This window comes from Leptonychotes weddellii, chromosome 6 (genome assembly GCF_054177405.1).
Source record: "Leptonychotes weddellii isolate Sample4059 chromosome 6, ASM5417740v2, whole genome shotgun sequence".
NCBI lineage: Eukaryota > Metazoa > Chordata > Mammalia > Carnivora > Phocidae > Leptonychotes > Leptonychotes weddellii.
Genome location: NC_138374.1, coordinates 45,442,705 through 45,465,485, shown reverse-complemented (window position 1 = coordinate 45,465,485; position 22,781 = coordinate 45,442,705). Strand labels below are relative to the sequence as shown.

At 39.3% G+C, this 22,781-nt stretch overlaps 1 protein-coding gene across 2 annotated transcripts in view; it reads left to right on the top strand.

The window, feature by feature from the left end:
- The window catches only part of LRMDA (leucine rich melanocyte differentiation associated), a 973,173-nt gene that overhangs the window by 867,357 nt on the left and 83,035 nt on the right, over window positions 1-22,781 (top strand). The window contains exon 7 of one of the 2 annotated variants that reach the window (XM_081824062.1): window positions 1,425-1,477. The exons of the other annotated variant lie outside the window; for it this stretch is intronic. Within the exon in view, the coding sequence (XP_081680188.1) occupies window positions 1,425-1,462 (38 nt within the window). The 3' untranslated portion in view covers window positions 1,463-1,477. Of the gene's footprint in view, window positions 1-1,424; window positions 1,478-22,781 lie in introns of those variants that run through there. 2 annotated transcript variants of the gene reach the window in all.

Genomic DNA, 22,781 nt, shown 5'->3' with positions numbered 1-22,781 from the left:
CCCCCCCCCCCCCCCCCCGCACAATCTCCCCACAAATCCAAGGCCAAAGCCTTCTGATGGTTTTTCCATTGAATAGTATCTGGCGTAGAGATTATATTCATTTCCCAATTTGGACAGGTTTTCCCTAATAAATTCAAAACCCCCTAACAGATTTCAGGGGCACTAGGAAGACTGATGATTTCAAGTTGATACTTCCTGTTCATATGCTGACATTGAAATTTTACAAGTGGAACTTCATCCCTTTAGTTCAAGGCTTTGCTTGCTGGTTAAAAACGAAACAAACAAACAAAACACAATTCTCCTTGGGAGAATAGATTAACCTGTGATCAGTTATTTACATCTGGGTGAGAAAAAAAAAATCTTAATATTTTCTGAATACTGACAAGAAGAGAGTAAGCAACATAATAACCAAGTGTCTTGGAGGGTAAATTTACATGTGTAAGGCGAGATGATAGGGAAAGGACATAGATGTAAAAAAGGCCTAGAACTGGGAGCTTTATGCCATTGAGAGACCTTTCTGTTGACTTTAGAGTTTGCTTGAGCCTTACCAGAGCTTAATTCTCTCCTCTCTCATTTGTATTCTCTCCTGGGTGGCGGTAGCGTTAGAAGCACAGACTTCAGAGTCAGCCGGCATTAGTTCAAGTCCCAGTTCTTCCACTTACCAACTCTGGCATTTTGGAAGGGTGCTTAACTTTCTGTGGCTCAGTTTTCCCATTTTTAAAAAGAGGGAATAATAGTACCGTCCTTTAGGGCGGTTGTAAATGTAACATTCTTAGAATGGTACATAGCAAAGTGTTATAAATGTTATCTCTTACAGTTATCATCCCCAGTTAATGACTGGTGATAGTTGAGAGTTGTTGGTTGGCCAAAAAAGAATTCCCCAAAATGGGGGGGGGGGGAGTCTTCATCATCGTTTCTAGGACACTTAAAGAAAATGGGACTTGCTTGTCTCAAGGAAAATGACATTTAGTCACTGGCTAAGTATTCCCCTTAACCCTCCCTCTGCTGCCTCCGCCTCTTGGGTCCCTTACCTTGTGTGGATGGAATCAAAATTGGTCTCAAGGGTTCTCTGAGCCAGAAGTATTTTATTAATTTAATTATTGTATGAATTGACATTATAATTAACCCTTGCCAAAGAATAAACTTTATTTTGGGGGGAAAATGTGTCCTTGTAGTGATGGTCATAATGATGATAAAAGATAATAGATCCTAAATATATTAAATATATTAGGAACTATTTCCAGTGTATAATTTCCTTTTGTAAAACTTGAGTCTAGGCTGATTGTTTTCAAACTTCCTCCCTGTTCCTCTCTATTTTAAATCCAATATGTGTAAAAATACAGCTGAGCTACTCAAACTGCAATGGGAGTGGGCCTGGGGCCCTGCTTACATGTTCTACCTTTACCTGTTCTGTCTCTCCACAGACTTCCACAGAGCTCTAGGGCCACTGATGACAAAATGAAAACATAAAATGGGAAAGAGAAGATAATTCTAACAGGTTGCAAATCCCCATGCCCTCCCTTCGCCTTCCCGGTCTCCCATGGCTTTCCCAGAGCAACATTTGGGCTAGAAGGGAACTGAGAAATGACCTGCCTCGTGGTTTTCACACCGTGCTCTGTGGAGCTGTGTGAGCACTCCAAAGAGATGTGTCAGCTGTCGAAGAGGGTCACGCAGGGGGCCCAGCAGGGTTGAGCCACCAAGCCCAGGCCTGGATCATCCATCTCAATTACATTTGTCTTTATTTTATATACTGGGGTCTAATGGAAAAGATCATTTAACTAAAATTTGTACTGCTACCATAACAACAACAAAAGGTTTTAAGATTAGTGGGCTAGTCAGTCTTGTTCATTGTATAGATGAGGACGAGGGTAGGCTTGTCCTTTGCCCACGGTTACTACTGGTCAGTCAGACTGCGTCCTTAACATTGCTCTTTCCAATCCTAGCCATTTCCACTGGTGTGCCTGTGTAAGAGCTTCCAGGACCTAAAGGCTCTCACCTTGACCCTCCCCTCTCCATGCCTTAGATGGTCTCCTGAATGATTATAACACGAACACGTGGTTGCTCTGGTGGTTCAGCATCTATGTCTGCCACCACAGTGACAGCTCTGACCGTAGTCATGGAGGCCCAGGAAGAAGGAACAAGAAGATGAATGAGGTGCTGGGGGACTAAAAGTGGGCGGTGAGGGGCAGAAGTTGAGCCACATTAAACTCAAAAGTGCAGGTGAAAAACCCACTGTAATTTTGCCCTTGGCCTTCAGGACCTTGGCCATCAAAGAAAGATTGAGAAGAAAGATTGAGATTTCCCAACTCGATGGAGCTCTGACATGAGTAATCTGACCATTCTGTCAGTGGGGTCTGGACTCCTGCTAACAGGTATCAGTGTTGATGGGCACCCCTGCCTGGAGCTGCCAGCCTAGCGACTTGGATCCCTTGTTCTTTATTTCCATCCTCTCTCCCTGTTTTCTGTCACTGTGTCATGTCAAATCATTGTCAGGTGGCAGACACTGCACCCCCCAAGTACAAAGGTATCAGGTTTCAGGACACAGGCTGAAATGAATATAATAATGGGAGCCAGAACTAGGCGCAGACCACTTATCAGGCAAGGAAATAGCTAATAAGTGTTGTTAGAGGTTTCCATGGGGGAGGACCTGGAGTCCATTTCCTGGACAGGCAGGTGTAGCACAGCCTGTCCTGGGGTCCAGTTACAGACAGGCTTGTACGATTAGTATTGATGCCTGTCACTTTGTGGCTGCCGAGCTGTTGATTCTGTGAAAGACCAAAGGCTCTGGTTATCTGGTAATCAACACTGCTCTCAAGAGCAGCGCTGGGGAAATTGGGGAGACAGAAATAGCCTTTCCTGAGGAGTGACCAAGGCCATGGATCATGTTGCTGGCTTGTGTTTTCCTTTGGCTCGACCCTGAGATTGCTCCAGCCTATTCTTTACCTGCACCACCAGGTAGCCATTCTCATTTGTCATGGAATCAAATTCTCCCTCCCTTAGAGTGAGCCAGTCCAAACTCCCTGTCCTGTGCCAAACACAGCTGTAACTAGCACTTCATGTGGGACGGTATAGGAAATAGGATACTTTTGCATATTGAGGCAGAAATTCAGTCCTTTACTTGTGAAAAATTCCCAAATCCAAATGCATGTTTGATGCATAAGCCTATTCTTAATCCCACCCTACTTCACCTGTGCTAAAGATGTTTTAAATCCCTTTAAAAACATAAAAATTAAAATCCTAGAGGATTAGTAACAGAAGAATAAAAAACATACTTGATTTCCTTACACAATTCATTTTCTTGGTGACTGTTGCCTTCTGAGCTTCTTTTCTCTTTCCTCATTCCAGAAATTTAATATCTTATTTCTCCAAAGCATCAGTGTCCTGATTATAGTGAACTTTGAACAGAAAGCCCCCTCCTGCTCTCTGAAAAAGACAAAACTCCTGGGCTTTGTGACAGTTCTAATCTCGCTTTCTCTCCACCTCAGCCTTCTCTTGGCTCCATTTTCTTCCCTTTCTCTTCCCCACATCCAACAAAAACTGGAAAAAGAAGAAGCATGATTGCTTTTTTTCTATTTTATTTAAGGTACAAGTAGGAATTGCGTTTGCACAGAATATTTCACAAGGTTCATATCACCACTTTGTTAACCCATCAGTCCATCCGTCCATCCATCCATTCAATAAACTCTACTGGGCACCCTCATCAGTCAGACTCTGGCTAGATGTTGAGCAAACAGCAATGATTAAGATGAAATCTCATCTGCTTGACCTTGGGTGTTTCATTCATTCATGAATTAGCAAATCTTTATTGCCCGCTAATAGTCAGGCATTGTGTTAATGTTGGGTTTATAAAGAAAAATATAATATAGGCCCTTTTTTGTTCTTAATCTTCTCATGGAAAGTAGTCTGGAATGGGCCCACCCAGGTTTTCTGCTCATGGACTGGCCCACTCTGGTCCTCCATTTAATTTTATACATGAATTAAGAATCATTTATGCTATACATTTGCTCCCAGTTCTCAAGGAAAGGAAGGTATCATCAAATAGTCACTTACAAAGGAGTTTAGAGATGAGCTGCCTTGAGCCCCTCTTTCTGCAAGTCAGAACACTGAGGTTCTGGTGGAGGTGAAGTGATTTCTCCAGGTCACATGGGAAGGCAGTGGAAGAACTACAACATGGCCTTTGGTTTTTTTTTCCAAATTTTTTCTAAGTGTGGTGCCCCAGTCACCCAGTGTCCTAGCCCTGTCTATTTTTTGAGGTTGTGGAAGCTGCCTGAATTCACTCAGGCCACTAGAGGATGACTCAGTGACCTGAGGCCATTGTGTGACACTTCTCAGAGCCAAAGGGACAGAGTACCTACAGGGAAGGGGCTGAAAGGCAACCCAAGACTCTGAGCCAGGAACAGTATGTAGGTCAAGCACTTCACCTTCCTGCTCTTCAGAAAGGCTCAAACAAGAAAAAAATTCAGAGATCAAATGCCCGGGTCATCAGCTGATTACATTTTCAATGTCACACTTCCTTCTTTTGGGAGGCTCCCCAACGTCACCCCAGCTTATCTTGTCTTTGGTGAATACTCTTCACTCAAATTATCAGAGTGCTGTCTTCCCAGAGGGGTTGACCCATGGGTCATCAGTTCATCCTGCCACACCAGTTCTCAGAAGCTGATTGTCCAAAAGCAAAATTTAGGAATGAAGATTTCTCTCATAGGTCCTTCTTACACTCACCTTTCTGGCAAAGACAGTGGGGGAAGAAGAAAAGACTGAACTGGTCACGAAAAGAAAGATTATCCTCCAGAGGGCTTGTTAGGCCTTGGGAGAAAGTGGGTAGACTAAGCAAATGCTTTGACTATTGGGATGTTGCTCATTTCCCTAACTTTTACTTTAATCCCATCTGTGGCCTCAGAAATAAGAGCAGCAAACCCTAGGCCTTAGTTATACTGAAACGTCCTATCAGTTCTGTGTGCCGAGAGGAGCTTAGATGGGCCACGTCCCTACCTCTGTGGTTTCACACCACCTTGCAGAGTCTCTGATGTTCTCTTTGTAGAAGCAAGTGAGCTGATGGGTGTGGTGCCAAAAGTAGTAAAATGGAGGCTAGTTTCCATTTCCTGTAGCTGCTCCAGGACACCAAAGGAGAATACCAATGAGTACTTCATTTAAGTGAAAAAGAAGTTTGTAAAGAGGAGGCTCCATTGCTGTTGGGCTGTGAATGGTACACGTAAGGAAAGCGAAGCCCACCGTGTGGTCCCTTGGACAACTCGGATCACGTGGAGTTTGGCCAAGTTGCAGGGCTGACACTTAACCCACTACTTAACCTTCTCTCTGTGTCTCCAGATGCACCCTTGTGCCCAGAGGTGGGGCAAATAGTGCGCTTCCATTTTCACTTCTTGCAGCGTAAGCTGCTGCCAGTGACCAGATGCTGGCTCAGGAGTGGGCACCTTGGAGCCCTGCAGAGTATGTGTTCAAAGAAGGGAAATCGGCCTCCTGTGCTCTTCGTGCCCAGACGCTCACAGTTTCCAGGACTAAACAGGGACATGTCTAAATCTGTCTTGGATATTTACTCACTTTATCTTTGGCCATGGAATGTTGACAAATATTCAATATGGTTGAGTGACCTTCTGTAGGTCAGAGCAGGCTCCATTCTGATTGAGTTTAGGAAACTCATAAATCTGGCCAAGCCTTCGATTTGTCAGGTGAACAGTGAGAACAGCCAGAACCAGAGCCCATGTGGGCCCGTGTTTTCTTTCTCTCTGCATTCCTGAGCTGCCAGGTCCCCCAACCCAAGGACCCCGCTCCTCAAACTGGTGTTCCCTAGTTTTTGAACACATTTTCTCCTCTTTGTGAACAGAGCTTTTGGGTCAAACCCTGTGGGACGCAGACCCAATGGTGTTTTAATCCTAGCCACAGGCTCATTACCTTGAACTTTCGCAATCTAAATAAATAAACAAACAAACCAGGACAAGTGAGAACAGCTGAAAGTGCCAGAAGGAATTTCAGTTTTAAATGTTGGACGAGGGACTGGTCCAGGCTCAGCTGGTTGCATTCTTTTGCTTTAACAGCTTAGCTGACCTGATAACAAAGTATCCTTTTGCAGCTTTTTTTTCTGTAAATTGTAGAATTTTAGAGCAACAAAGGGAATTGGAGATTATCTTTACAGATGAGGAAGCTGATGTCCCAAGAAATTAAGTGATTTTTCCAAGGTTAAAGAGATACTGGTTGCCAGAGCCGAGATAAAAGTAAAGCTTCTTCTGACAATTTAGCTGTTGTTTTTTTCTTTTTGGTGGGTTTCACACACACACACCCCCCCCCCACCTCACCCCTGCCGAATATGTTTATTGCAGACCTGTGCTCAGAGTTCCGGGGAGGTTTCTCTGGGTTCAGGGCTCTGAGTAGATCATGATCCATGAACTCAAGTGATGTACACCTGATGAGGAAAACAGACGTGCCAACAGGTAACTGTAAAACCAGACAAGAAGATGAGAAGATAACACACAGAATCTGGTGACATTAGCACCAAGCCTCTGTGTGACAGAAAGTGTGTGTGCAGAGGAACAAGCGTCAACCTTTCGAGAAGGAGCCACAGGGAAAGCAGAATGGGTGCATTGCATCCTTTCCTTACCGACTTTAGGATGCTTGTCGGACTGAATTCCTGATAGGCCACACCTCTGGATTGAGACCCACTTTCCCCACCAAAGTAAAGGAAGAGGATTACCGCTGATGCTTCCTCTAGAACAACCCTCCACTAAGGGCTTTACCTTGCTTACTTTCTTTTATCCTCACAACAACCATGAGGTGGGTTCTATCACTAATTTCCACATGAGAAAGCTGAAGATCAGGAGAGTTAAGTGATTCGTCCAAAGTCACCCAACTAGTTGGAGGCAGTGATCTCTTCCTAATGGGGTTTCACTTTCTGTTAGTGCAAAACGGTGATGTCCTTGTGATCATCTCTTTCCAAAGACATGATCAAAATACAAAATCACAGTGTGATCACAGCTCCCAGACAGGCCTGGAGCTACTCTGTGCTGCCTTCATGTTTAGATCCAAGAATTTTCTTTCTTGGATAAGAAATGGATAGGTAGTGGGGCAGGGCCAGGTTAGGGCTTTCAAAGCAGTGCCACATCAAATGGGGCCCCAGAAGGCTTAGAGGACCTTTGTCAGAGGCTCTTTGCACATTTTATGGTTGGTTGAGCTTTATGACCCAAGAGAATCCATTATTTGTTTTATTTATTGCAGACCTGAAACACCAGGCTTTGCTTTTTCTTCAAACTTACAATGCTTATTGCATGACAGAATTATTTTTCATTTTTCTTTTTCTTTCAGAGCCTTGGAATCCTGTTAGGAAATTTCTAGTACAAGCATTTGGGGAAGATACCAGTACTCAGGTTGGGCATCTGGGAGAGATAGACAAGCTCTTATTACAGCATGGAGGATGGGGAGATTACCTGGCCAAGTATCATTTCAGGTTGTGGCAGAAAGAGATTAGCTCCAATTTATTGCCGCTCACATTTTCCTCTTTTCCCCCAGTTTTCTGAGTGTCATGGAAATGATATTTGTGAATCCCAGGGGCCTCTCACAGTGGTGTCAGTTTAGAGATCTTCCCAGATACATCTAAATGTGGACATAAAATGTAATGGGAAGAAATTGAAAAAATATCTGTTTCTTGATTCTTTATTACTGTGGAGTTAAGAAAGCTATTTCTCATGCTGTTTCACAAATTTGAATCCAAATGTATATGTTAATTTGTGTTCAGATGGCTTTTGGATGATTCAAACACGAGGATATTTTTTTATAAAATTTGTCAATTTTCTGGCAATTTATAGATATATATTCAGACAATGTATATGTACACACTTGCCATATGTACATATACTGTATTGTCAAAATTGAGCCTAACCGACTATAATGAAGAGTTAAAATCAATAAATACAAAATGAATACTTTGTATTTGAACTCAGTTTTTTATTTTAACAATATAAACATGAGTGAAATTAATTTTTGGCTGCTTACTCCATTAATATTTTGCCTAATTTAAATTTGAACATGACAAAGACAAACATACAAATTTTTCTCTTGGGTAATACTCTTCTCTGTGACACGAAAGCACACAGGTAGATTTCAGACTCTAGAAGAAATGACTGCAAGCCCCAAAGAGGATGTTTTTAATTTCATGGAAAATTTTGCGAGGCAGGAATGCTCAAAGAGAGCTATGTGTGATATTTAAATGTGTGACATTAGCTTATTTCCTAATATTACTAGGAATTTTACTAATTAGGGCCCATTACATAGATTTGCCTGAGCTGTGGTTGACTGGGTTTGGGGTGCATCATTGTTAATGCATAATCTCTTCTTCTAATTCAGAAACACTGTTCTTCCTTGGTACTGCTCAATTCTTAACAGAGAGAGGGTCCAGCTGAAAGATGTGTCCTAAGCCAATGAGAAAGAAAGATACTGCCTCTAACAGTTACCAGGAATTCTGTGAGTTCCCTAATCTCATTCAAGTGGGTGTAAACCTTGGGACTAACCCCTGAGCAACCTCTGGATTTGACTCTTCTCACCTGGGAGACAGGAGGGTTAGAAGCGCTCACTGGTCCTCACTTCGAACACAGGCTCGCAAAGTGTCATGGCCGTGCTTCTGCACACCTGAGAGGTGCTTGCCGCGATGACAGTAGCAATGACAACCCCCTGAGGTCGGTGCAGGGGCGTGGGTGGGGGAGGGTCTTTTGGGGCTCTCTCCAAGTACAGGTTTACCCCTCTCTCAGAACGTAGAGCATTCCTATGAAACCTTTCATAAACTGAAGTGGGGTAAATATTGGGAGCTTCTTGTGAGCTACAGTCCTCAAGTTCAAGTAATTGACTTTCTAAATAGATAGTTAAAGATATAAATGGCTAAAGAATCCAGCATACTTTATGAGCCAATGTTACCAAGTTGTGGTAGGCAATGCTTATACATACTGCAGAGGGAGAGAGAGCAGCATAGTCCAGGAAGCCCTCCTGGAAGAGTTGGAACTTGGAAGAAGTTCATTGGCCATGTAAAATTAGATGATGTTACCTAATATTGAATGTTAGGAATCCTATCATTTGTGGACCAATTGACTAAGCAACAATGCATCTCTTCAAGTGCTGAATAAATCATCTTCTCTGCTCATGGTTCAGGATAATAACAAATTGAAGGTGTTCCCTCTCACCCCAGATGGCCTCCATTTCCCCACTACCCCATTTAGACACAAAATATGGTCAGCAATCTTGTAGTTTTGCTGAGTTTAGGAGAACTGTCTTTAAGTGGCTTTATTACTGATCTTAGGCAAGGCTGTTAACTTCATTTAGTCTTATTTCCTTCATTTATACAATGGGAGGGTAGTGGTGGATGATTTCAGATCCTTTTTAGTGCTAACACTCCATCTGACTCAGTTAAACACTTCTCATTATTACATGACTGGAAATAGGCCAGGTCAAATGATGTCCCTTCAAGCATAACCATCAGATACAGCCGCATGCTGTAAAGATGGATATTATACTGTTCAACTTATCATCATTAGTTCCCTAGTCTTAGAATGGAATGCACCATAGTTCATATCTGTCATAGTTAGTATTTGGAAGTCTCAAAGCCTGTGAGATTATTCACATATTTATTCCTGTGTACTGCATATGCCATCCAATGTCTCCCTTTCATCATGTGTCTATGACAATATATTGAACAGAAAATCTCCATCAGCTGACTCTTGACAGAAGTGTATTATTTACAGTGTTGTCAAAATGTGCTGCTTATAATTGGCTGGGCTCATAATAAGCCAACCCAAGAATCTTTTCTTCTCATATTCCTTCTCACTGGTAAATCCTCCACTTGTGTTCCTTCCATCAACAGCTTCTTCATTATTTACACAGGAGGGAACATACCCCAGATGGTTCATGAGTTATGTTATAGGGTGACTTTTTCATCTTGGGATGGTCTCTTTCTCTTTTTCTCTTTCCTGACTTAGGATTTTGCTTATGGCAATTAAGGGTAAGGGAAATCAAGTCAACTGGAATCCATTTCTCAACAGAATTCACTTCTCAGTTTCTCCCAACTTTGGGGGACAATGTGGAAAAACAATAGTTACATGGTCAGTTTCAGTTTTTAGTCCTCATTTTACCCCTTACTGTCTGTGGGACCTTGAGAAAATTACTGACCTTCTGAGTGTTACAGTTCTGTCATCTGTAAAATGAGGATACCAATAATATGTAACTCATAAGAGTTTTGGGACTATTAATCAGATAAAGCATATAAAGGGGTAAATCCAGAGTAAAAACAACAACAACAACAACAAACACACTCAGGCCAAAGCAAACGTAAAGCCATATCTTTCATGCATTAACCATCCACCTAAATCTTCCTCTCCCAGAAAGGTTTCAGAATGTAATGGGCAGAATTGCCTGCTTCTTTAGCTCCATCCAGCAGGACGTGGACCTGCACTGCTGTGCTTTGCACTCCTCTCCCCAGCTATGCACTTCTTGCTCCCCTTTCAAAGACTCCTTAACATTTACATACATGTGTCATGCCTGGTATTTGCCTAACCTCAAGTAGGTTTTCTGTTTTTATTTTGTGACCAAAATGACCACATGTAATAGGACTTATTCATTACCTCTCCTAGATTCTAAGCTGCAGAGCCAGAGGTGATACGGGAATCATACATCTTGGTATTTACCCAAAGGAGCTGAAAATATATCCACACAGAAATCTGCACACAGGGGTTTACAGCAGCTTTATTCATAATTGCCAAAACTTGAATGGAACCAATATGTTTCTCAATAGGTGGGTGGATATATAAACTATGGTACATCCAGACAATGGAATATTATTCAGTGCTAAAAGAAAATGAGCTATCAAGCCATAAGAAGACATGGAGGAAACTTAAATGCATATTACTTAGTGAAAGAAGCCAATCTGAGAAGGCTACATGCTATATGATTCCAACCACGTGACACATTGGAAAAGGCAAAACTATGGAAAAGTAAAGAGATCAGTGGTTGCCAGGGATTAGAGGGCTGGGGGAGGGATGAATAGGTGGAGCACAGAGGATTTTTAGGGCAGTGAAAATACTCTGTATAATACTATAATGATGGGTACATGTCATTACACATTTGTCCAAACCCACAAAATGTATAACCCCAAGAGTGAACCCTAATGTAAACCATGGATATTGGGTGATGATGGGGTATTGATAGAGGTTCATCTATTGTAACAAATGTAGCATTCTGTTGGGAGATGTTGATAATGGGGCAGGCTACACATGTTTGAGGGCAGGGAATACACAGGAAATCTCCATACCTTCTCTTCAATTTTGGTGTAAACCTTAAACTTCTCTAAAAAGAAAATGCGTTAATAAGGAGGGGTGGGGTGGGTAAGACAGAGGTGAAGTTTGTGTGGCATCATGCTCCCTGAAGCAGTATTTTCATGGTTTCAGCTATTTCCTATCTGCCAGCCACTCTATCTCTGCCATGAATATCCAAAAAAATTTTGGAGAATTATTTTCAAATTTCAATGGACCAGTGTTTGTGAAAAGCACTGATTTAGACAAGTATTTCTTTTTTTTTTTTCAAGATTTATTCATTATAGCAGGGGAAGGGGCAGAGAGAAAAGGAGAGAAAGAGTCTTAAGCAGACTCCCTGCTGAGCACAGAGCTCAATCTCACAACCCTGAGATCATGACCTGAGCTGAAATCAAGAGTTAGGATGCTTAACCTACTGAGCCACCCAGGCACTCCGACAAGTATTTCTTTTTAATTCAGTTGTTTCTTTTTAATTCAGTTGTTTTTTTGAAAATCCTCATGTCCATTGGAATTCCTGAAGATTAGTATAAGGCTAGTGTCCTGAGAGTATGTTTCATCTGGCATACAGAGTTAATTTGCGATTGTTAGAGCTTTACCTTGGTCTTCTACAAGAAAGATGTTATTGTCTGTCAAAGTGAAGACATTTAGTGGAATGAAGTAACCAAAGAAAAACTGCTTGAAGGAGGGGTCCCATGACTGAGATCTATCAGGCATTTTACATTTTTTCACATCCTTGCTTCCCCTCTCAGAGGCTGAGGTTCTTCACCTTAAAATGAGAAGGTAAACAAAATCACATCTGAGGTCTCTTTTATCTTTACCGTCAGTTGACTTCTCTTTTTAGGAATTCTTAGAAACATTTCTTTTTTTTTTTTTTAAAGATTCTATTTATTTATTCAACAGAGAGAGAGAGACAGCGAGAGAGGGAACACAAGCAGGGGGAGTGGGAGAGGGAGAAACAGGCTTCCCGCCGAGCAGGGAGCCCGATGTGGGGCTTGATCCCAGGACCCTTGGATCATGACCTGAGCCAAAGGCAGACGCTTAACGACTGAGCCACCCAGGTGCCCCTAGAAACATTTCTAACTTGTCTTTGCTGAGCTTCTGAGGCAAGCCTCATGTAATGAATAAGCTCTTTCTGTGGTTTCCGGTTGTCTTCTAATGCAGAGGATTTCACTTTCAGAAGGAAGATGCGATCATCTTTCCTTTCTTGTAATTTCTCTTTCTTTATTTGAAGGAGAACCAGTGAAGATTCACCTCATTTAGGTCCCATAAAATTGTACAGTTTCAAAGTTTGTAGAAGCCATCACAGTGAACTGATCTAGCATCCTGATATAACAGATGAGGAAACCGAGGCAAAAAAGCATGGCCAAGGATTAATTAGATGTAGAATCAGGAATAGCATGTCAGTGTCTTCATCCCTTATCTGGTATTCTTCGACAGCACCATGCCACCTTCTTCTTCCTAGAATCATAAAAACAGTACAAGGTTCCTTGGACCTGAACTTAGTTCAGTTAAGGCAAAGAGTTGTGTACATTTCCAGATGCTAAACCTGTCAGGTATATATTTGTTCAGTTTAACGGTCTTTCTATTGTGCATTCTCTTACAAATTCTCCTTTCAAAATGTTTATAACTCAAGCTGGATAGTGTGTAGCCTTCCACTGATGGTCCATTGCCCACCCTCAATTCCTGCATCACATCTGTGGGTGATGCTCAGGACTCTGAGAGCTTGGCTCCTGTCTAGAATTTGCAGTTTTATTTCAGTACTTTGCTGACTGGATTATACTAGTTAGCTTTTGGGGATTCTGGGACAGCAAACACATGGGACCATGATATTTATAATAGCTAGTATTATATTGAGAAAAACTAAGGGAACTTAACAGAAGAAACCTTTTCAATATCACTTTGCTAGCTGTCAGTACAGTATATCATAGAATTTAAAGTGTTTTATCCACATTTATGTTTTGACCATAGCTTTGCTTTTTCTAGCCATGGAAGATGGAATTTTTCATATACCTATCACTATCAGCGCTCTAGATTTTAACTTGCCATGGGTCGTAAGATGATATTTTGGCATTTTACAGGTTGTCTTTGTTGGATGCCAGAATATTTGAAATCTTTTGGAATAGACAAGTGATTTTTGCTATGAGAGCTTGGAAATTAAAATCAGCCAATTCAATCTTGTTCTTTTTTGGTTTATATTGGTTTTTCTCTTGGTTTTTATTTCATTAAACATCTTTCTTGGGGTACCTGGGTGGCTCAGTCAGTTGAATGTCCAACTCTTGATTTCAACTCAGGTCTTGATCTCAGGGTCATGAGTTCAAGCCATGCATTGGGCTCCACACTGGCCTACTTAAAACAAACAAACAAACAAAAAATCTTTCTAGTTACATTGTGGTTGCTAATTATCTATAAAGCACATGAAAATAACAGGCTTCACTTAAGCCTGACTTTGAGGAAAACAGCACAGATCCTCTTGCTGATTGAGGAAGCCCCTGTCTGTGATTGGCTTTGTTGGATGTCTTAAATCTCAGGGAAGGGAGAAATCCCATGGAGGGTGGGCCGATGGACAATGCATGTCTTCTACTCGGAGGAAATAAAGCCCAGATGGAAGGCTGAGCAGATGAGTCCCAGCCCCTTCTGTTGGTATCTAACCAGAGGACAGAATGGATAGTGACTCCTCAGGCCACTTTGTTCCATGAAAGCAAAGCTCTATTCAGGTACTCTCTGAACAGTGTTTGCCTTTGCCTTTCCTCCGTGGTAAAGTGCTGGCTTTATAGAATAAGGAGTTGAGGGGTGAGATTTTTCTCTGGTAGAGAAATCTGAACCTCATAGAATCCAATCTGAACCAATATGAACCTCATAAAAAGTCCCTGCTGTTTCAGAAGACAGTGACTTTCATCTCTTTATTTCAAGGTCCCTTCTCAGCTCAGCGCAGCAAATGAGTACGAAGTACTTGCTCAGAGCAAAGCTGAAAGAGGAGATGCTACTTGACAGGAATTGCAAGAGCTGATAAAAGTGAGAAGTGAGAGCTGGGCTTGGGCCTTGGTCTGAGTTCAGTGTGGGTGTGGAGAGGTGACAGTTCTCAAGGAACAGGAGAAGTTGAGACTGGATGCAAACCTCATTTTTTTTAAAGGGTGGCAAAAAGTAGTTTTCTGAGTAGCTCACTCAAAGGTCTGTAGCTCAGCATGTTTAGATCTTTCTATTCCATCTGGTAGTTTCTATTCTATGTGGTCCATTATTTAGCCCAAGGAATCTGTAAACTAAAGTTTGGGTGGTGTTTACTCATCTAGCCAACCATGGGCTTAGGTTGCTCTCAACTCGGAACTCACCTCATCACATGTTGAAGGAGATTGGAAGAGCCTATTAGAGACCCAAATTTTGGGTTCCAAGATGGTGCCAATAATATTAACCAAAGGCCAAACTCTATAAAAAAAGCTGAGATCAGGAAGGAGAAAGGAAAAAAAATTTTTGATGAGTATGTCCGTTTATGTGTGTATATATATAAAAAATATATTAGTGTATTTATAATATGCTATATATGTAATATGCTATATGTGTGTATATCTCTATCTATCCCCACCCTGTGTGTGTATGGTGTACCTACTAAAAGCCAAAGCACAGTGCAAAGCACTATGGGAAGTACTTTGTGGAATAAGGCACAGGTCCTCTTCCCAAGGAACCTAGAGGGGGATGTGGTGATCTAAACCCATTAACTATTCCAGAAATGCCTGTCTCCATGATTTGGTAGGTGAATTAGGGGAATTTACCCCTGGATTTTGTGAACGATAAAGAACAGAAAGCGGGTATCACAACATTTGCCGTGGTCAGTTTTTCTCTTTTCTCCTGAAAGGCAGTGATAATATTTCCAGTTGTATTGCCTGCTTTTAGAAAGGGTCTCTGCTGGTACCTACCCAGCAAGGTCCCTCTTTGCTTCAGGATCTTGGCAAGAGCAGGTTCTGATTCTGAAGCACTAACATTCTTCATGGCTCTGACACCTCTCAGAGGTCTGTTTGCTTCTGACCCTGCAGATGCAGGTCATCACAGATGTTTATTTGTCTGTTTCCAAACTCAGGACACATGTACAGCAGTAAATCCTTCCGTTGCCAAAGTTAATCACAGCCATGTTATAGCTTATATCATTCCAACTGCCCTTTGGGAAAGCCTTGAAAATGTAGATGGGATTTGTTCTCCAGGAAATCAGTTCAACAAACCGGATTGGTGAGACGACACAAAGGGAGAAGTTGGAGTCAGGGTCCCTCCTTGGATAATATCTTATTCCAGTCCTGTCAAGGACCAAACTGAAGACTTGCTTACATTTCCAAGGAGAGACTAGTGGCAACTTGGAGCTGAGGGAAACAATGAAAGATTTTGTTTGCTCTCCCATTAAACATTTTAAAAAAATAAAGTACTGATGAAAATATAATGAATGTTACTCATGTTCCCACCGTAAATATGAAAAAGTGTTAACATTTTATTGTATTCACTTTAGATAATTTTTATTAAAAATATTATTTAAATATATTATTAAGAAATAAAATATTTGGGAAAAGATGAAGTCTCTCACATTCCTCTTCCTGGTCCCATTCCCCCCATGATGGTCCCCAAAAGGAAACACTGTCATGCTTTGGTGTGTACGTAGTTTATTTTTTTCCTTTTTACAGCATTCACACACACACACACACACACATCCACAGATAGTGTGGAACATTGTTTTAGTATCTTTAAAAATTATTTCTGTATCTTTTGACAACCTGTTTTTATTTGATCAACATTGTGTTTTTGAGAACTATGCATGTTGATGTGTATACAGAGGTCATTCATTTTAACTGCTGGGCAGTGTTCCATAATACTAATATAACTTTATTGATGCATTCTTGTCCATCATTTTCAAATTTTTGCTGTTGTGACAAAGCTGTAATGCACACCCATATATATCCATCCTGAGGCAGCAATGTGTGAGGTTTAATGTTTGTGTGTTTTGGCTTTTGTTTTTTTAGGCTATATACCTAAAATTGGTATTTTTAGAACTATCTTATTATTTATTTCCAAATGGCTTCCCAAAGTGGCTGCAGTCATTGCCAACCCAAAGTGTTTTGAGAGTTCTTGTTTCTCTTCTGTCCTTCGCAACACTCAGTGTATCCAGGCTTTTTTTTTTTTTCTTTTTTGCTAATATCTTCTATTATTTTCATTCTTAATTATGTCTGTGTTCTTGATTTCTTAATGATTCATGTTAGATGTTTATATGTTTCATTATTCCTTTAAAGAATTATCTTTTGTTGATTTGTTTTTTATATTTTTCTAGTTATTAATTTTGGCTCTTCTTTCCTTGTACTTTCTGTGGGCTTACTCAGTTATTTTCCTGATTTGCAGTTAACTTATTTCAGTCTTTTAAACTTAAAATAAATTCACTTTGTCTACCTGTTTCTCTCTAAGTATTGCTTTAACTGCATCCCAAAAGTTTTGCAGCAAATCTTTGACATTTGTAAGTCTAGAGATTTTGTAATTCACATGGCAATTTCCTCTCTGCCCATTAATCATTTAGGAGTTTGCTTTTTTCTTTGTCTCTAAATCATCATGTCTTTCCTGTCTTTTTATTGTTGGTTTTTAATTTATTGGCATGTAGTTACAAATATGATCTGTTTGATATTCTTTGAACATTTGGGAGGGTTCACTCAGACCCTCGCACCTGGCACATTTTTGTAACTCTATGAAGTATGCTGAAAACAAACGTGCATTTTTGGTTTTCTTCGACTCCCAAACTTGCTTCTTGCAAGGTCTTCCTCTTCTTAGAAAATGATGACACTCTTTTTTCTGTCCCTTGGGTCAAAAACTTCAGAGTCATCTTTAACTCCTTACTTTTTTCTCACACTGGTATGCAATTTATCTATGTGTCCAGTTGGCTTTGCCTTCAAAATATAGCTTGAATCTGGCTATTGGAACCACTTCAACAACAACACCATAATTGTGGTCTGCTGTTACAGCCGGAACTTCCGGTGGAAGTCAGAAAAATTTCCACTCAGTTAAACGCTTCTTGTCATTACTCACCAGCAGTGAGAATGGTCCTTTAAATATGTAAATCAAATCATGTTGCTCCTCTGCTCAAAAGCTGCCAAAGTCTTCCCATTTCTTTCAGAGTAAAATCCACAGTCTCTGCCATGGCCTTCCTCCTTGCCTTGAACCCCTTGAATCCCTGTTACCTCTCTGATCCTATTTTAGGGTAGTCTTTTCCTCCCTTTCTTTGGATCACTTGATGTTGCCCCGGGGCCTTTGCACATCTGCCACAGGCTCATCTGCCTGACATTTACATATGTTGCTATGCTACTTCATTCAGGTCTCTACACAAAGGTCTTCCTGACTACCCTATTTCAGGTAGCACCCCAAAATATTCTCACTCCACCACCACTTTTTCCTTTTATATGATTTTCTCTCCCCCTCTGCCCCTCCCCCCACACTCTCTCTCTTAAATAAATAAATAAACTCTTAAAAAAAATGAAATCTTGTCATCCATGACAACACAGATGGACCTAGAGGGTATTACGTACATTTTTTTTCAGGAGTTAAATCATCCTCTTGATGTTGATTTTGTTGAATATCTTTCTTGTCCTGTTTTTCCTTACTGATTTTGAATTTTAGTTTTCTGTCTGATCCAGAGTGGGGAAGTTATCTTTTAAAAAATCTTTAAATATCTAGGTGTGCCTGGGTGGCTCAGTCGGTTAAGTGTCTGCCTTCAGCTCAGGTCATGATCCCAGTGCCCTGGGATCAAGCTCCACATCGGGATCCTTGCTCAGCGGGGAGACTGATTCTCTCTCTCACTCTGTCTGCTGCTCCCCCTGCTTGTGCTCTCTCTCTCTCTATCAAATAAATAAACAAACAAATAAATAAAATCTAAAAAAAAACCTTTTATCTATCATACTTGGCTGATTTGCACTAGCTACCATGTGGCTCTCTGAGAATCTCAAACCAGAAACAGATTTTATGTTAGTGGGCTGGGATTCCCGTTCCATAGTGGTTGGTATTAGGGATATTGCAGATTCAGTACTTAGCAGCTTATCATAAATCTGATCTCTGTGACTTGCTTTGTTCCTTCCTGTCACACATATACATGGTTTGATACAATCCACAGCCCTATCTTTCTCAGTATTTTTCCCTACAGGTTGGGAAATCCGATGAGATGCCAGTTTTATGCTCTGAGTCTGGCTTGTGATTCTGAGTCAAAGTTTAGTTCTCGATAAACTTCTTACTGTCTTTGTCTATTTCTATACTTAGAATTCAACAATACCGTAGTTCCAGCATTTGCTGCTTGCTGTTTCAGTAATTTTGTGGTGTATAGAGAAACTTACCTTGTATTGGGTATAGATACAACTTCTAATTTTTGAAAAGTCAACTAAAATTGCTTTTTGGGGCACCTGGGTGGCTCAGTCGGTTAAGCGTCTGCCTTCAGCTCTAGTCATGATCTGAGGGTCCTGGAATAGAGCCCGCATTGGGCTCCCTGCCCTGCGGGAAGTCTTCTTCTCCCTCTCTTGCTCCCCCTGCTTGTGCGCTCTCTTGTTCTCTGTCAAATAAATAAATAAATCTTTAAAATATAAAATAAAATAAAATTGCTCTTTTTGTGGTATTTTGAGGAAGAGGTTTTGAATATGTAAATCCACAGTGCCATCTTGGCAAGAAATCTTTTATATTTAATTTTTGTAGAAGAATTCATGCTTATTATCATAGTTTTGGTAACTATAGAAAAATGTCTAGAAAATATTTAAGTAACCAATAATAATTATAGTTAACATTTCAGTGTGTTGTCTAAGTTTTGCTTTTCACTAAATGGGACTCACACTGTATATCTAGTTTTATATCATTCGCCTTTATTCCAGACATTATAGGGTGGATTTACCATGTCATTAAATAATCTTCAAAAGCAATTTCTTAACAGCTCCTTAATGTCCCAAGATATGGAGGTAGTATAAAAACATAAACCATCAAAAATGTTAATATCTCTCACAGCATAAATTAACATGTAATTACCGAGCAAAAGTATGAATATTTTTAAGATACTTGATACATAGTGTAGCATTTCTATCTAAATATGGTATTTCCAGTTTATATTTCAATGGTAGCAAAACCATTCTCTAGCCAGTACTAAGTGTTATTTCTCTAACTTTACCTGTTTGAGAGATGGAAAATTCTGTTTATATGTTTGTGCTTTGAAAAATTCCTGTATCTGTTTGTGTATTTCTATTTTAATTTCTACTTAAATTTTTATTTCAAATAAGACTCCAGGTTTCTCTCATTTTTTGGTTTGCCAGAACCAGTTTTAATATTTTCTGCTTTTTGTAATTTCTACTTATATGCTCTTTTTCTTCCTTCAGCCTCTTCTTGTGTGTATTCTTTTACTTTATGACTCCTTTGGCTGATTGTTTAATTCATTTTAGTTATTCCTGTTTATTCACAGCTTTATATGTTTTTTTTACTGCTGTATCTATATTCTGTAAGCTTTGACATGAATATACTTATTTTCATTATTTCTAAAGTAGGTTGCAGTTATAATTTTATTTATACTCTTTGGTCTAATTATTTTAGGAAATCTCCAATTTTATTTCAACCTTGCTAAAATTTTTTATTGTAATTCTAGTTTTATTACATTGATATTTGAGAATTTTTTTTCTTTAAAACCTTATCAAACATATTGAGCAAATTGTCAAATTTTAAATGCCATATGGGTGTTAGAAGAAAGCTTATATTTTCTTTTTGAAGAGTATAAGGATATGTGTGTGTATGTATGTAAGTTTATATATTTATTCACATTTATATTATTCAAAGGTTTCATTCCTTTTAATAGTCATTTAACCTATCATAGGCTGACAATTGTATGATGTTTCTCAACTCATTGTTTCTGGTACTTTTTGGAGTATATATTTTGGTGTTTGATGATTATATTATCTACCACATAAGTTATGTATCCATTATATCTTCTCTGTGTTGGGTTTCTTTTATTGGCACAAAATATTATCTTCTTTTTCCAGGCTGTTGCTTTCTGCTTGGAATGTTGTTTCTTGTATTGCCTTCTGCAAGACTTTCCCTATACAATTATTTCAATTTTAAATTTTATTTAAACATTTTTAGTGATCTGTATCATTTGATTTTCCAACACAAATTGTTACAAATATTTATGGCATTTAAATCTATTGCTATAACATTTGTTTGGGTTGAATTTTTTACCTTTTCTAATGTTTTCTTGCTTTTTACCTTTTTATTCTAGGCTTTGTTTTCATCTCATGTAGAGATTTGTAAGATTGAAATCCTTTCATTGATTTTACTAGTGGTGATTCTTTTGCTTATCAAATGCATATTGAAACTATATTTGTCTATCCAATCAAGAACAAGTTCCTAATGAGGAATTTAAATTATCTGGGCTTAACCTGACTTTCTCCTTTTCTATATTTACCAGTTACTCCTTTTATCTGGCATTATGATATCAACACTTTATCATGAAGTTCTGATTTGTTTTGCATATACAACATCTTTTCAAACTTTGAATTTAATTGTGTGCCCATGTGACAGTTCATCATATTTGATCCTAAAAATTAATTGGTTTCAAAGTTCTTTGCCATTTATTTTATACTTTAAGTGTTAGAGTCTTGAGTTCTTGATTTCTCTTCATCGGTTGACAGGTATTCATTTTTTTGTGCTTTCTCAGGAAGGGAACATGAATGATTTATCTTTCATGATTTTAAGCTTAGCAAAATGTCTTTCTGCCAACTTTTCACATGAACAACCTGGATATAAATCTCTCAGGTTACAAACTTCTCCAGTCACTACTCTGTACAAATTGTTTCATTGTCTTCTGACATTTGATTTTGCAAAGAAGGGTGAGGTCACCTTATTTTTGCTACTTTAGAGATAAGCTTTTATTCCTCTTTTGATTTTTTTAAGACTTTAAATTTACCATTGAAATTTAAGATGAAATGAAACTTCCTTGATACTTGGTCATTTAAATTTTTATTTTATTTAGTTCTTCCTAAGCCCTTTTACTTATAAGTTTTTATAAGTTTTATAAGTTTTTTGATGATAAATTCTCTGTTGTTTGGATTTCCGTCTCAGTAACACTCTCTTTACTTAGATCTAAATTGTCTTCCATGTCTTTCATCTTCTCCTTATTTCTTTTTCTCCTCTAAATATTGGGAAATATTTTCAAAATTTTTTTCTACATTATTCATTTAATGTTTTATGGTGTCACTCCTGTTTTATTTCCTCCAATATGGATTGTCATTTTACCACTGTGTTTTGGGTGTCTTTAGCTACTTTCTTAATTCAGCCAGCTTCCTTATCATCTCTTTGTTCATTTGAAAACAAGCTATTTTTTGACAATCTGATCCTTTTTAACAGAGTGATTTTTCTTCTATGTTTTTGGATAGCAAATAGATGTGTTTTAAATCTTTTTTCTGTCTCATGTAGAAATCAACTTTAAAGTATGTCATCTTTACCCAGATCAGTAAGGAAGATTTCCTTTCCTAAGTGTTATTGTTGTCTTTTTTTTACAGACTCCATAATGGCAGATGTATATATGTGTTTCTATATATTCCTCTTTGAATAGGACTAGTTCTAGCCTAGTACCAACAGGCAGGCTTTGTGGATTGTTCTTTGCTTCTGTCCCACTCTAATTTAATAGGAGCTTAATCCTGAAGTTTGAAGTCATGTCACTTAATCTGGTATGTTGAGGAGGAAGCATTCTTCTGTATGAATCTTCTGAATATACTTTCACTGACAACTGAATATTCTGAATAATCTAGACTATCAGATAGACTTTTCAGTTTTTCTTTGAACAGTGCCACATGCAGACTATGTTAATCAGTAGATGCTTCTCCTAGTACTCTTTCCTTACCCGCTGTAAAGCTTTTCTGCAGAGGGATAATCTATCTCCAAAATCTACCCCTATTTTCTTCATTGCTTGATTGACAGGGTATAATGCGAATGGTTATAGGGAGGGAAACTGGAAAGATTGGAAATACAGATGAGGATTCTAGCCCTATCCAGCTCAGAAGTCACTTATCAGATGGATCATCAAAGTGGTGATAGAGTGGGTGGTATCTTATGACATAGCTTAAGCCAACTGGTTTGCCTTTTCCACTTCTTCAAATACATATAAGTCTGGAGTAGCATTCAGTTTGGGTGCAGAATATAATAAATGATAAGAAGCCCTGAGGTTCTGGGTGAGGACCTCAAGGCCATCCTCTTGTAGAGGGGATATGGGGAGGCCATATGGGCCCCTTAACTCTTTTTTAAACAAAAGAAGTAATCACCTACCTGTTTCTGCTGCCCCCAAATGTTTGACAGTCACTGAAATACTATCAAGTTAGAAATTGTCTACTCCAACTCCTTTAGTAGACAGGTGATGTGAAATGTAAGATGAGCACTGAATGACAAAAGATGTCAGGCATGTAAAGATGAGATCAGAGAGCATAAAAGGCAGGAGAGCTGGCACAGAGGTATTAAGTA